Source organism: Bos indicus x Bos taurus, chromosome 18 (assembly GCF_003369695.1).
Source record: "Bos indicus x Bos taurus breed Angus x Brahman F1 hybrid chromosome 18, Bos_hybrid_MaternalHap_v2.0, whole genome shotgun sequence".
NCBI classification, from domain to species: Eukaryota; Metazoa; Chordata; class Mammalia; order Artiodactyla; family Bovidae; genus Bos; species Bos indicus x Bos taurus.
Window position 1 is genome coordinate 10290420 of NC_040093.1, and position 13575 is coordinate 10303994.

At 49.3% G+C, this 13575-nt stretch overlaps 1 protein-coding gene across 2 annotated transcripts; it reads right to left on the reverse strand.

Annotated features, from left to right (window-relative positions):
• Positions 1-1081: 1081 nt before the first annotated feature.
• Positions 1082-5323, reverse strand: BAX (BCL2 associated X, apoptosis regulator). Of its 2 annotated transcripts, XM_027515206.1 has the most exons (6): positions 5226-5323; positions 4588-4639; positions 4351-4497; positions 3842-3977; positions 1747-1851; positions 1082-1355 (listed from the first exon to the last, which is right to left on the reverse strand). In XM_027515206.1, the coding sequence occupies exons 1-6, from the start codon at positions 5257-5259 to the stop codon at positions 1251-1253; spliced, it is 579 nt and encodes a 192-aa protein (XP_027371007.1). In that variant the 5' UTR covers positions 5260-5323; the 3' UTR covers positions 1082-1250. The 2 variants fall into 2 exon arrangements, with proteins under 2 accessions (XP_027371007.1, XP_027371009.1); XM_027515208.1 differs by lacking the exon at positions 4588-4639 and having other exon boundaries at positions 5226-5305.
• Between the last annotated feature and the right edge of the window lie 8252 nt (positions 5324-13575).

Below are 13575 nucleotides of genomic sequence, written 5' to 3' on the forward strand. Positions count from 1 at the left end.
TGGCTGTGCTGGGTCTCCCTGGCTGCATATGGGCTTTCTCTAGCTGCGGCAAGTCGGGGCTACTCTCTAGTTGCGTGCGGGCTTCTCATTGGGGTAACTTCTCTTGTTGTGGAGAACGGGCTCTAGAGAGCGGGTTTGAGTAGTTGTGGCTCATGAGTTTAGTTGCCTCGTGGCATGTGAAATCTTCCCAGAGCAGGGATCGAACCCATGTTCCCTGCATTGACTGGTGGAGTCTTAACCACTGGACCACCGGGGAAGTCCTTTTAAAAGAAAAATAATTGCTTGGCGGCACCAGGTCTTAGTTGAGGACACAGGATCTTTGTTTCAGCAGAGGGATCTTTTAGTTTGGGATCTATTAATAGTTCCCTGATCAAGGATTGAACCTAGGCCCCCTGTATTGGGGGCACAGGGTCTTAGCCACTGGCCGGCCAGTGGCTCTTCTGAGCTCAGCATCTTCCCACAGGCTGGCTCCCATCCTGAAGGCACAGGGCCAGACCCCAGACTCCTCCCCCCAAAACCTATCAATCTCTGCTCATGTCCCTCCTCTGCCTAGACAATTCTTGCTCAGGCCGCCTCCAGAGTCTCCCTTGGACCCTCTCCAGCCTCCTCAGCCATCCAACCTCCAAGGGTTTTCCCAAAAGGCCTGAGCCCTACCCCTGTTCTCCTAGTCCTCCTGAGGCCTGCACACCCGCTTCTTCCCCGTTTCTCCTCCTCAGTAAATGTACAACTTCCTGTAGTCCCATGTGGTGGAAGCTTCCGGGCCCTAGTTCCTGGGGTTCAGGAGGCCTGCTTTGTACCCTGCTGTCCTGACCTCCACAACACCACCCCCCCAGCCTCTGTCAGGCTGGGGCCTGGCCCAGTGCTGCCTCCAACACAACACCCTGGCTGTGACAAGGACACAGGTGATTCAAGCCGCCTCAGTTCCCCTCAGGACTGTGGGCTCCTTGAGGGCAGAGCCACAATTTAACTCGCCACTGACCCACAGAGGGCACTGGTTACCCTCAGAAAAAGATGGGTCAGCGCATGAAGCCTGGTCTCCTGCGACAGCCAGGAAGCGGGCCCAGTGACTCAGACTCCAAAGTGTGGTCCGAAAGAGGTTTATTGTGCCCACCCCCCAAGACCACGCCTCCCTACCCTGCCCCACCCCAATAATTAAAAAAGTAAGAAAAACTCCATGGCCCCCAAATCCGCCCCACCCCCCTGAAAAATGCCATAATTTATGCAGAAAAAGTCCAAGGCAGTTGATGGCCTCAGCCCATCTTCTTCCAGATGGTGAGCGAGGCGGTGAGCACTCCAGCCACAAAGATGGTCACTGTCTGCCATGTGGGTGTCCCAAAGTAGGAGAGGAGGCCGTCCTGGGGATAGGGACAGCAGGCACTTCAGCGACTCAGCCAAGGGGCAGCCCCTGGGCCAGCACATGAGGGAGCAGGGAGGGGTCAGAGGGCACAAGTAGGGGCAAGGGCCTACGAGTGGGGAAGTTAAAGGATTATCATAGAACTTGAGGGATTCCAGAGGAATTGGAGGGAGGCACCAGGGAGGGCATCGAGGCATCGGGTCAGGGGTCACTAGGAGGTCAGAGGTCACAAGGAGGTCAAGGGTCATGGACAGGTCATTGGGCACCCTGTGAATCAGGGGTTGATCAGACATATGACCCCAAAATGGGGAAGGGGGCACTCCTATGGTGGGCACAGAAAGGCCCAAGGGCCCCAGAGGAGTGGGGGAATGGGGTGGGGTTAGAGGTCTCACCCAACCACCCTGGTCCTGGATCCAGCCCAGCAGCCGCTCTCGAAGGAAGTCCAATGTCCAGCCCATGATGGTCCTGATCAACTCGGGCACCTTGGTGCACAGGGCCTATGGGAAGTGGGGACTTCAGGGACTGAGCCTTGTCCCTACTGCCTGGGGCCACTGGCCCCCAGCCTCCCTTCTCACGCTCTGTCTCCCTCCTGCCCTTCTGCAGTCTCTTTTCCACTCAGCGTCAGAATAAGCCTCATAAACTGTAATATGGATCTCGTCCTTGTCACCTGCCCTGTTCACAAACCATCTTATGGCTCCTTGGTACCTCTGGGATGAACAATCAAAAGTGCAGCTTGGCCTACAGGGCCCTGTGTGAAGGCTCTGACTTGAACACATTCCACTTTTCCTCTTGGTTTCTGCACCTCATTGCCCTTCTTCCACATCTTCATTCCCACCAAATTCTTCACCTGCCTCAGGACCTTGGCACATGCTGATTCTTCTGCCTCAACAGGCCTCAACCTCTTCCATTCACCCCTCAAAGCCCAGGTCTAATGTCACTTCCCCAGAGAGGGCTTTCTGATCTTCAGGCCAGGTAAGGCCTGACACCCCCCATACCCAAGACCTACTCTTCAACTTCCTTAGCTTTCCTTCTCACCCTTTATCTCACTGCTTCTCACCTGTTGTCCCCAGCTCCATATAGAGCCCTCCTACCACCCTGACTGCGTTCCTCTCATCTCTTACATTCAAGCCCCATCAGCTCAATCTTGCAAACACATTAAGGAATCTACTTCCCCACCTCCACTGCTGCCACCTCAGTCATCCATTATAGGACTATTATAGGTACCCCTCATCAGCTTTCCAGTTTTTGCCTTTGTGCCTCAAGATCCCTTTTTCTACTCACAGTAGCCAAAATAATTTACTGGGGCTCCCCTCCCCCAGTATTTTATCATGAGAATCTTCAGAGAAACAAAAAGAATTTCACAGTCAAGAAGCATATACACACAACCTAGATTCTACAATCAACATTTTGCTGTCCTTGCTAGACAGAAGAAGAGATGGTTAGATGGCATCACTGACTCAATGGACATGAGTTTGAGCAAACTCTGGGAGACAGTGAAGGACAGGGAAGCCTGGCATGCTTCAGTCCATGGGGTCACAGAGTTGGACACAACTTAGTGATTGAACAACAACAATCCTTGCTAGAAAAATCTTTTCTGCTTATAAATTGGGTCATCTAACTCTTGTTTAAAACCAGCCAATCACTCTTGCTACACTCAGAGTAAAGCTGGCTGATCTTTACAGAGGCCCACAAGACACCTTGAAACCTGCCCTCATCACTCACCTTCTCCCTCTCCTTACTCTATCCTAACCACGTGGGCCTCCTCATTGCCCTCAACACACCAGGCTTGGTCCTACCTCAGGTCCATTGCATGTGCTGCGCCCTCTATCGGATACATTTCCCCCCATCTTTATATGTATCACTGCATCTTTCTTGTCATTCCATCTTAGGCTTTAATGTCACCTCCTCTGAGAAAAGGTCTTGTGGCTCCTTTGCACAATCATGTCACCAGAGTTTACTTTGCTCAGCAGTCATCATACAACACGGGCTTCCTGAGAGCAGGGACCTAACCTAGTTCTGTTCTGCGTCCTGGGTGCCAAGTACAGGTCGCACACATCATAAGCCCAATAAATGTTTGTTGAATGAATGTGTGTGTGTGTGGCGGGGGGGGGGGGGGGGGTCGCTCAGTTGTGTCCGACTCCTTGCAACTCCACAGACTATAGCTGGCCAGGCTCTTCTGTCTCTGGAATTCTCTAAGCAAGAATATTGGAGTGGGTTGCCACTTCCTTTACCAGGGGATCTTTCCGACCCAGGGATCAAACCTCGGTCTCCTGCATTAGCAGGTGGATTCTTTACCATCTGAGCCACTAGGGAAGCCCATGCTGAGTGAATAAATACATGAATGAAAAAGCTGATGAGTGGCCCATAGCTGACTCTCTCCATTCCCTCTGTGGTTTCCGGGCTGTCCCGAGGGTTGACCTCATGACTCCCAGGTCCTCTCAGGCCTGAAGGGAGCCTCCCTGGGCTCAGGGCCCTGCAGCCGCCCACCTTGAGCACCAGTTTGCTGGCAAAGTAGAAAAGGGCGACAACCCGGCCCCAGTTGAAGTTGCCGTCAGAAAACATTTCAGCCGCCACTCGGAAAAAGACCTCTCGGGGAGAGTCTGTGTCCACAGCTGCGATCATCCTGCAAGAGAGAGGAGAGCCAGTGTTGGGGAGGGAGGATCAGGCAGTGTGGCAACTCTGGGGTCCACCCAAACCAAAGATAAAACCCAAGACCTGAGCCAGGCTGAAATCAAAAGAGGCCATCGTGGGGGAAAGCCGCAAGATGGAAACTGGGGAAAAAGACTCCATGAAGGAGAGTTTCAAGATCCCAGGGCACGGGAAGGCTGGGAGTCCAGAGTGCTGAGTTGAGTGATGGGACCCTGGACCTCTGGGTCTGAAAGAAAAGGGGGCTGGACTCCAGCCTCCCAGTGGAAGTGGGGGTTGAGAGCTGGGACTCCTGGGTTCTGAGAGAGAAGGGGCCAAGTCGCAGGACTCCTGGGTCCCAGGGGCCACACCTCTGCAGCTCCATGTTACTGTCCAATTCATCTCCGATGCGCTTCAGACACTCGCTCAGCTTCTTGGTGGATGCATCCTGGGGCACCTGCTCCAAGCCCAGCTCGGGTGTCTCTCCCCCCATTCGCCCTGCTCGATCCTGGATGAAACTAGGGTGGGAACGGAGTTGCGGGGATACAGAATCAGAATGGGGTCTCATTCCCCAAATCCGTTCCGCAATAATCAGACCTCAAACTCACCCCTGAAGCAAAAGGGCCCCTGTCTTCATGATCTGCTCAGAGCTGGTGGGCCCTAGAGGAGAAAGGAGGGAAGAGGTGCCTGGACTCTTGGGTCCTAGGAGGATCCAAGGAACTGGAGTGGCTCCTGATCTCTGGGGGAGGACAACGCTAGGGGGCTCTGCATTTCTGGGCCCCTCATAGATAAAGTGAAGTGGGAGCCCAAGCAACTGAATCCCCGATGAAGAAAGAAGCAGGGGTCCTGGGCCTGTTAACCTTCATTCTTCCCGGGGCGGGGGGAGAAGGCTGAGGAAACACTTCAAGGGTCCAGACCCCTGGCCTGAGGCGACTGAGGGGAGACCCGCCCCTCCCACCAGGAAGTGGTGCCGGCGACAAGCCCGGGCCTGCCCCCGGGGCTTGGATTATGGGGTTCTCCCGCTCCTTGGGGGCCAGAGAGCACCAGGCGGGAAGGGATCGGGATGCGGAGGCCGGAGAGTCGGGGACCCCCGGGGAGGGAGTGGGTGGAGGCTGGCAGCGCCGGACCCGGGAGTTTCTATGCCGGAGTGCTTGGCGATCGCACGGCCCCACACCGGCAGGAGGGATCGTGGGGTCGGTCGGCTGGGGGCTCGCCCTCCCCCCGGCTCGTCTGCCTCCCGCCTCACCCCCGCCTCTGGGTTGCTCCCCGGACCCGTCCATCACCGCCGCTCCCGCCGCCGCCTCTCGCCGGGTCCGCCCGGGCGGCCGCAGCACGCCCCTGGTCACGTGAGCGCCCCGCTGAGCGTACGTCCTCTCACGTGACCGCCCCTCAAAATGGCCGCCGCGCGCCTCTGCCCCGCAGGGCTGCGCGGAGTCCGGACCACACCTGCCTCACCTGCTTTTGGAGAGCTCGGCCCCTATCACGTGACTGTCCAGTCTGCACTTCCCTTTAGGAACTGGTCGTGGCGCCGTTTTACCGGCTAAGCAGTAGTCGCAGCTGTAACTTTTCTTCATTCCTGCAGTATTTTCAAAAGTTTCAGGGGGGACTCAAGCCCTTCTCAGGATAGAAAGAATATCAGAAGTCAAAAATAGCATTTATTGAGGCAGGACATTCCAGATGATTAACGTCTATGAATGTTTATGTGTGTGTGGGGGGGGGGGGGGGAAGGAATTTAAAGTTCAAGAAGTGATAGATTGGCAGGGTGTGGACAGAAAGGGACCCCAAGAGAGGCTCCTGGGGTGCTTACTTGAGCATGTGCTGTGCTGTGTTCAGTGGTGTCCTATTCTTTGGGACCCCTGGCAGACTCCTCTGTCCATGGGATTTCCCAGGCGAGAATACGGGAGTCGTTTGCTAGTTCCTTCTCCGGGGTTTTTTCCCAGCCCAGGGATTGAACCTGCATCTCTTGTGTCTCCAGAATTGGCAGGCAGATTCTTTAACACTGAGCCACTTGGGAAGCCCATGCACATATTTAAAAATTCCTTGAGCTGTACACATAAGATACGCACTTTAATGTATGGAAATGATTATATCACCTTGTAAAAAGAAAACAGTAAGAAGAAAAAAAAACTGAGATTAGAAAAATTGGCTGGGTCAAATGATGAATGGTTTAGCATATAAGAGAAGGGAATCTATTTCCCAGAGGTGCCTGGGAGCCAGGGAAATTGAAGATTATAGTGCCTTAGTCCATCAGCCTAACAACACCAGTTTATTGACAAGTTTATTGACGGTAAAGTTTATTGACCCATGAAGATGATAGAGATGACACAGCAGAGCAATCATGGAGCATCTTGACAGAGAAAAAGAGTTATTATTGGTTTGGAGGAAATGTAGAGTTTAGGTGATGACTATATGATAGGCTCAAAGCCAAGCAGTTGGTGGACTGTGAAAGGAACCAGGGTTCTGTATCCTTGCAAACTACAAGATTAATGTGGGTGTGGACCGTTGGGTCCAGAAACCCGTTGCTCTGCTCTTGAGTTGGAAATTGAAGCTGCTACTCTGTATCAAATGAGTTAGATCCCACAGGCAAGAGTGGGAGTGCAATGTTTCATTTTTACTGATTGAATTTTTAACGCTTGATGATTTTAGAGAACAAAGTTTCTCTGTGAGTAAGAAAGCATGTCCTTGGGAGAAACAGTGTTTTCTATTAATTTAGAAGCTTGCTTTATTTGTGTGTTATTCCAGCCCAATGAATTAGCCCTCCTTCCATCCCAATTACAGAAAAGGAAGAAAGGGCTTTTAATGCTGCCACAGATGTCTAATGGAGAAGGCAATGGCACCCCACTCCAGTACTCTTGCCTGAAAAATCCCATGGACGGAGGAGCCTGGTAGGCTGCAGTCCATGGGGTCGCTAAGAGTAGGACAAGACTGAGCGACTTCACTTTCACTTTTCACTTTCATGCATTGAAGGAGGAAATGGCCACCCACTCCAGTGTTCTTGCCTGGAGAATCCTAGGGACTGTGGGGCCTGGTGGGCTGCCATCTCTGGGGTCGCACAGAGTCGAACACGGCTGAAGCGACTTAGCAGCAGCAGCACAGATCTCTAAACAGTACAACTGTTAATTAGTTGGGGGGGGGAACCTTTTTGATAGTTCTGAAGTCAAAATTGTTTACAATAATAAAGATGCTATATCAGAACTATGAAGTCCAATTCCATCATGGGCCCCCAATGAGACCTACAGGTATTCACGCCCCTGTGTATAGTCCCCTCCCATATTGAATAGACTGACAGTGTGACTAATAGGATATTGTGGAAATAACAAAGTGTAACTTTCAAGGTTAGGTCATAAAAGTCACTGCAGGTTCTGCCTGGCTCTTTCTTGGATCATTTGCTTTATTAGAGGAAGCAGCTGGCATGTTGTAAGGACATTCAAGCAATCATCCTCAGGGGAAACACACATGTGGAGAAACCAAGTCCTCCAGCCACGTGAATGAGCGGCTTTGGAAGCACATCCTCCAGCCCTAGTCAAGCCTTCTGATGACAGCTGTGCCCACCAACATCCCGATTGCAACCTCATGGGAGATCCTAGGCCAGAACCACCCAGCCAAGCCACTCAATGGATTGCCAACCCTCAGAAACTGTGTGAGACAATCAACATTTATTGTTGCTTTAAGTTGCTACGTTTGAGGGCAATCAGTTACACAACAACAGATAACTAATACGTCTAGGATAGTGAAAGTGAAGTCACTCAGTCGGTCGGACTCTTTGCCACCTCGTGGCTCCTCCGTCCATGGGATTCTCCAGGCAAGAATACTGGAGTAGGTTGCCATTTCCTTCTCCAGGGGATCTTCCCGACCCAGGGATCGAACCCAGGTCTCCCACATTGCAGGCAAATGCTTTAACCTCTGAGCCACATCTAGGATAAGTACAGGCTATTTACAAATGAGGAAACCAGAGCCCGGAGAAGGAGATGGATTTGCCAAAATTGTCCAGTTCTTATGGGTGCTATCTCCAGGGCAACTGTATCACTTGGACAGGGCTTTCTTTTCTGTTGTTTGGTTCTTTTTTTTACTTTAAAATTTTTTATATTGTCATTTGCTCTTTCGTTTTTGACATCTTTTTAAAAATATTGATTTATTTGGTGTGCCAGGCCTTAGTGGTGGTACGAAAGATCTTCAGTCTTCTTGTGGTATGTGGGATCTTTAGTTGTAGCATGTGGGTCCAGTTCCCTGACCAGGGATTGAACCCGGGACGCCTGCATTGTGAGTGTGGAATCTGAGCCACTGGGCCACCAGGGAAGTCCTTCAGTGTATTTTAATAATAATGTATAGCGGAGGACTTCCCTGGTGGTCCAGTGGTTGAGAATCCACCTGCCAATGCAGGGGACATGAGTTCCATCCCTGGTCCTGAAAGATTCTATATGCCACAGAGTAACCAGGCCTGTGAGCCACAACTACTGATGCTATGCTCTAGAGCCGGGGAGTACTGAGCCCACACGCCACAACCACTGAAGCCTGAGTGCCCTAGAGCCTTTGCTTCCCAAGAGAAGCCACCACAGTGAGAAGCCCATGCAGCACAACTACACAGAGTAGGCCCCACTTACCCTCACCGCAAACAGAGAAAGCCTGAGTGCAGCAACAAAGACCCAGCACAGCCAAAAATAAAATAAGTAAATAAAAATTTTAAACAGCTTAGAAAAGAATATCAAAAAGTATATATATATGACTGAATGGTGGAAGTAGTGAAAGATTTCCTCTTCTTGGTCTCTAAAATCACTGTGGATGGTGACTGCAGCCATGAAATCAGGAGACTATTGCTTCTTGGTAGGAAAGCTATGACAAACCTAGACAGTGTGTTGAAAAGCAGTGACCCTACTCTGCCGACAAAGGTCCGTATAGTCAAGGCTATGGTCTTCCCAGTGGTCACGTGCGGTTGTGAGAGCTGGACCGTAAAGAAGGCTGAGCGCCAAAGAGCTGATGCCTTCGAACTGTGGTTCTGGAGAAGACTCTGGAGAGTCCCTTGGACCAGAATGAGATCAAACCAGTCAATCTTAAGGGAAATCAACCCTGAATACTCATTGGAAGGACTGATGCTGAAGCTGAAGCACCAGTATTTTGGTCACCTGATGCAGAGAGCCGACTCATTGGAAAAGTCCCTGATGCTGGGAAAGACTGAGGGCAGAAGCAGAAGAGGGTGTCAGAGGATGAGATGGCTGGACGGCATCACTGATGCAATGGACATGAACTTGGGCAAACTTCAGGAGACAGTGAGGGACAGGGAACCTGGTATGCTGCAGTCCATGGGGTCACAAAGTGTTGGACACGACTGGGTGACTGAACAACGTGACTGAATTACTTTGCTGTATACTTGAGAGCCCTGGTGGCTCAGTGGTAAAGAATTCATCTACCAAGCAGGAGACGCAGGTTTGATCCCTGTGTTGGGAAGATCCCCTTGAGAAGGAAATGGCGATCCACTCCAGTATTCTTGCCTGGGAAATCCCATTGACAGAGGAGCCAGGCTGGCTACAGTCCACGGGGTCACAAAAGAGTCAGATACGACTTGGCAACTAAACAACAGCAGCACTTGAGAGTAACACAATATTGTAAATCAACTGTACTTCAGTTTAAAAAAAGAAACTGACTGCCACGCCAGACAAAGAAGAACTCTTTGCACACCGAGGATGGGCCACAGAGGAGAGGGCTAATGTGCTGTAGATGTTAAGTTATTGAGGGTCAGAGGGCCCTGGTGGCTGATTTAGGTAAGTTTCTGGGGTGAAGAACAACGAGTAGGATTTCTGCTTAGACATATTAAAAATGAACCCATTTATCGGGTTATAAAAGTTATACTAGATGTACTGGTTCATTGTCACTGTGTAACAAGTCATCCCAGAGCTTAGTGGCTTAAAGCAACAATTATTTTATTATCTTTGATAGACCCGTGGATAGTGAGATTGAGCCAGGTTCCCTGGGCATTTCCAGCTTGGGGTCACTCAACGTCTGCAGTCAGATGATGGCTAGAACTGGAAGAGCAGGGAGACTGAAGGGTATTGGGACTTGATGGAGCATCTCTTTATTTTCATGGAACCTCAAGACTTTCCGTGTGGTTCCTTTTTTTTTTTTTCATATCCACACAAAGAAACATTTATTAGGCACCAACGATGGACCAAAGAAAAGGACTTCCCTGGTGGCTCAGACAGTAAAGTGTCTGCCTACAGTGCGGGAGACCCAGGTTCAATCCCTGGGTCAGGAAGAGCCTCTGGAGAAGGAAATGGCAACCCACTCCAGTACTCTTGCCTGGAAAATCCCATGGACGGAGGAGCCTGGTAGGCTACAGTCCATGGGGTCGCAAAGAGTCGGACACGACTGAGTGACTTCAAGTACATACATACATGGACCAAAAACTGTTAAACAAATCCACTGATACAGACATTCAATTTTCCCTATAAATTTCATTGTTGTGTATATGGTTGTCTTTTCCAGTTAAGTTAAAGAAAGCTCAGAGACTCTTTTTAAATCTTAGAGGAGATTCTAGTTTCTAAGGTTAGCCATTACATATAAATAGTAAAAGAATTCCCTAGTGGCTCAGTTGGTAAAGAATCCTCCTGCAATGCGGGAGACCTGAGTTCGAGTTCTGGGTTGGGAAGATCCCCTGAAGAAAGAACAGCTATCCACTCCAGTATTCTGGCCTGGAGAATTCCATGGACTGTATAATCCATGGGGTCTCAAGAGAGTCGGACACAACTGAGTGACTTTCACTTTCACAAATATTAAAAAACTATTGAGTAGGAGTGTGGACAAAGTTGACCTTTTTTCCAATGCAGAAAATCCTACAAAGGATGAAAATTGGACAGCAAAATTGACAGGAGAATCCAAAAGTGATCATTTCACTTTGGCAGATGCTGAGCTGAAAGTGGTAGAAAGATACTCATCACAGATATTCACGTGTGTGTGCGCGTGCTCAGGCATGTCTGACTCTTCGCAACCCCATGGACAATAGTGCACCAGGCTCCTCTGTCCATGGAATTTCCAGGCAAGAATACTGGAGTGGGTTGCCATTTCCTTCTGTCCCTGTGATTTTTTAGTGTGGGATGGTTTCAGTTGCCTTACAGCTTGGTGGCTTTGGGACAGCCAAACTATTGCCTTATGGTTGAAGGTTTCAAGAGAATTTCAGCTAACAAAGAAGAAATTGCACTGCCTTTCCTGATCTGACCTCGAAAAGCATACAGTGTCAGTTCTGCCTTGTTGCAACAGCTACGTAGGAGTCAGGAGCCCACTGCACTTCTGGGGAAGGGAAACTAGACTCTACTTCTCAATGGAAGGATATGAGCAGGGAGAGGAGATATCTTCTGAAAATATAAGATGGCACGCCAGTTCAGCTGCTTTAGCAAAGATCAGCATAACAGTGGCTTAAACAATGCAGAAATTTATTCCCCTCTCATGTCACGGTCCAAGAAGTTGCAACCCTAAGTGCTATTAACAGTGAGGATAGTTCCAGTGTCAGAAAGCATGATGGTTAATTTTTTTAAGATTTATTTTATTTATTTTTGGCTGCGCTGGATCTTTGTTGCTGCCAGGGCTTTCTCTAGGTGCAGTGAGTGGCTGTAGTGCATGGGCTTCTCATTACAGTGGCTTCTCTTGTTGCTGAGCACAGGCTCTAGGCGAACAAGCTTCAGTAGTTGCGGCACATGGGCTCCATAGTTGTGGCTCATGGGCTCAAAAGCGCTGGCTTGGTAGTTCTGGCACAAGGGCTTAGTTGCTCCATGGTATGTGGAATCTTCCCAGACCAGGGACCAAACCCATGTCCTCTGCATTGGAGGTGGATTCTAAACCACCAGACCACCAGGGAAGCCCCTGATGGTCAACTTTACGTGTCAACTTGAGTGGACCACAGGATGCCCAGATGTTTGATCTAAAATTATTCTGGGTATTTCTGTGAGGGTGTTGTTGCATGAGATCAATATTATATCAGTAGACTTAGTAAAGTAGATTGCATAAAATGCCTGTATAGAACCAAAAGACTGACTGACCCTCCTCTGAATAAGAAAGAATTCTTTCTGCCTCATTATCTTAGGACTATGACATTAACTTTCTTCCCACCCTTGGACTCAGATTAGAACATTGGCTTTTCCTGGGTCTTGAGCTGCCAGCCTTCAGACAAGACCTGTATCGTCAACTGTCCTGGTATTCAGGCCTTCAGACCTGGACTGGAACTAAACATCAGCTCTCCTGAGTCCAGTTTGCCAACACATCCTGAAGATCTTGGGGCATGCTTACTTCCATGATCATGTCTTTCTTCTAACTTTCTATTCTAGCTTGTTGCCTCACCATTCACAACACAGCACTTCCATCTCACAGTATAAGGTGGACACACCGACGTCCAAGACATCTCCACACCAGGAAGGGAAAGTCGGGATGGGTTGCCAACCTCCTTGCCTTTTAAGGCCATAACTCAGAAGCTGCCGGCATCCCATTGGCCAAAAGCAATTCACATGCAAGGGAGCCTAGGAAATGTAGTCTTTAGCTGTGCAGTCATGTGTCCAGTGAAACTTCTCTATCAGAGGTGACATCTAGGCATCTCTACCAACAATTAAATGGTTGAAACCAAGCAAGCAGAGGACTGAAACCCAATATGGTGATAGCTGAATGATGCATAGTGGGACTTGGAATAAGCAATGTTGTTGCTCAGTTGCTAAGTCATCTCCGACTCTGCAACCCCATGAACTGCAGCACGCCAGGCTTCCTTGTCCTTCACTCTCTCCCAGAGTTTGCTCAAATTCATGTCCATTGAGTTGGTGATGCCATCCAACCATCTCATCCTCTATCATCGCCTTCTCTAGCCCTCAGTCTTACCCAGCATCAGGGTCTTTTCCAGTGAGTTGACTTTTCACATCAGGTGGCCAAAGCATTAGAGCTTCAGCTTCAGCATCAGTCCTTCCCATGAATATTCAGGGTTGATTTCCTTTAGGATAGACTGGTTTGATCTCCTTGCTGTCTAAGGGACTCTCAAGAGACTTCTCCAGCACCACAGTTTGAAATCAGTTCTTCAACGATCAGCCTTCCTTATGGTCTGACTCTCACATCTGTATGTGACTACTAGAAAAACCACAGCTTTGACTATATGGCTCTTTTGTTTGCAAAGTGAAGTCTCTGCTTTTTAATATGCTGTCTAGGTTTCTCATAGCTTGCTCCTCAGAAGAAAAACTATGACAAGGTATGACAAGCAAACGATATAAAACTCATTTAACTGATGTCTCTCAGTGTTCTGAAATTTCTACCAAATTTCTTATTTCCTCATAGTGAGAGTTATTAGTGTCATAAAACCGATATGTCCATCTCATCTTCTGGAATGTGGTAGATATGAACTTCCTAGATTCTCTGTAGTTCATTCAGGTCACATGACTAGTTTTGGCCAATACATTCTGAGATTATGTGTATCACTTTCATGTCAGAGCATTTATGTTTTTGTACAAAAGCTTCCAGGGTATTCTTTCCTTGGCCACACTTGACCAGCAGGACTCCAGATACTAGTGGCTTTGTCAGTTTGGGTCCCAGAAAGATACAATCCAGAACTCTCAGTCAATATATAACACAAGTGAGGA